This window comes from Sphaeroforma arctica (genome assembly GCF_001186125.1).
Source record: "Sphaeroforma arctica JP610 unplaced genomic scaffold supercont1.3199, whole genome shotgun sequence".
Taxonomy (NCBI): domain Eukaryota; class Ichthyosporea; order Ichthyophonida; genus Sphaeroforma; species Sphaeroforma arctica.
This window is the reverse complement of record NW_014037359.1, coordinates 1-579: the sequence shown is the minus strand read 5'-3', so window position 1 is coordinate 579 and position 579 is coordinate 1. Positions and strand designations below refer to the sequence as shown.

Below are 579 nucleotides of genomic sequence, written 5' to 3'. Positions count from 1 at the left end.
TATGCACGTATGTATGTATGTATGTATGTATGAGTATATATATATCTTTTTAGGGTGTTTGCCTATGCTTTAACATTGTTAATGTATCGTATATATCTGGTGGTGTATCGGCCGTGTGCTGTATTTGTATTACTACCACAATGCATGTATGGTTGTTCATCAATGTTCTTTTCTTGCACGTCAATTTTAAACCATACAGGAGAACACAACTCCGAATTATCAAACTTTACACGCACATATTTTTATTCAAACTTCCTGCTGAATAATCAAAGGTGTGCTCATCGATGCCGACATATTACATCTCCACAATCGTTCACACTCACAGATTCATGGATGTCATAGACGTGCTCGTCTTTGGCTCAACCCTTCCTTTGGGTCCCATTGAGAAACGGTTTGAGTGGAAAAGTGGTGGAGTACTAAGGCTCTCTCTGCGATTGGTGTGCTTCACTGCGTCACACACCAATGATAAAGGACTGGGCGCCCGTGCTTTGGGTACCAGTCAGCTGAGAGCATTGTCTCGGGCTATTCTCACGGCACCGGCAAGGTGAGTGGGTATTTAGTTACGTATGGTAAGTAAAT

The 579-nt window shown here is 42.0% G+C and overlaps 1 protein-coding gene across 1 annotated transcript; it reads left to right on the top strand.

Annotated features, from left to right (window-relative positions):
- Positions 1–329: 329 nt before the first annotated feature.
- Positions 330–544, top strand: SARC_13367 (hypothetical protein; the record flags this gene model as incomplete). Its single annotated transcript, XM_014292501.1, has 1 exon — positions 330–544. A coding segment is annotated over one exon (215 nt), but the record flags the coding sequence as incomplete, so codon positions are not given.
- Positions 545–579: the final 35 nt, after the last annotated feature.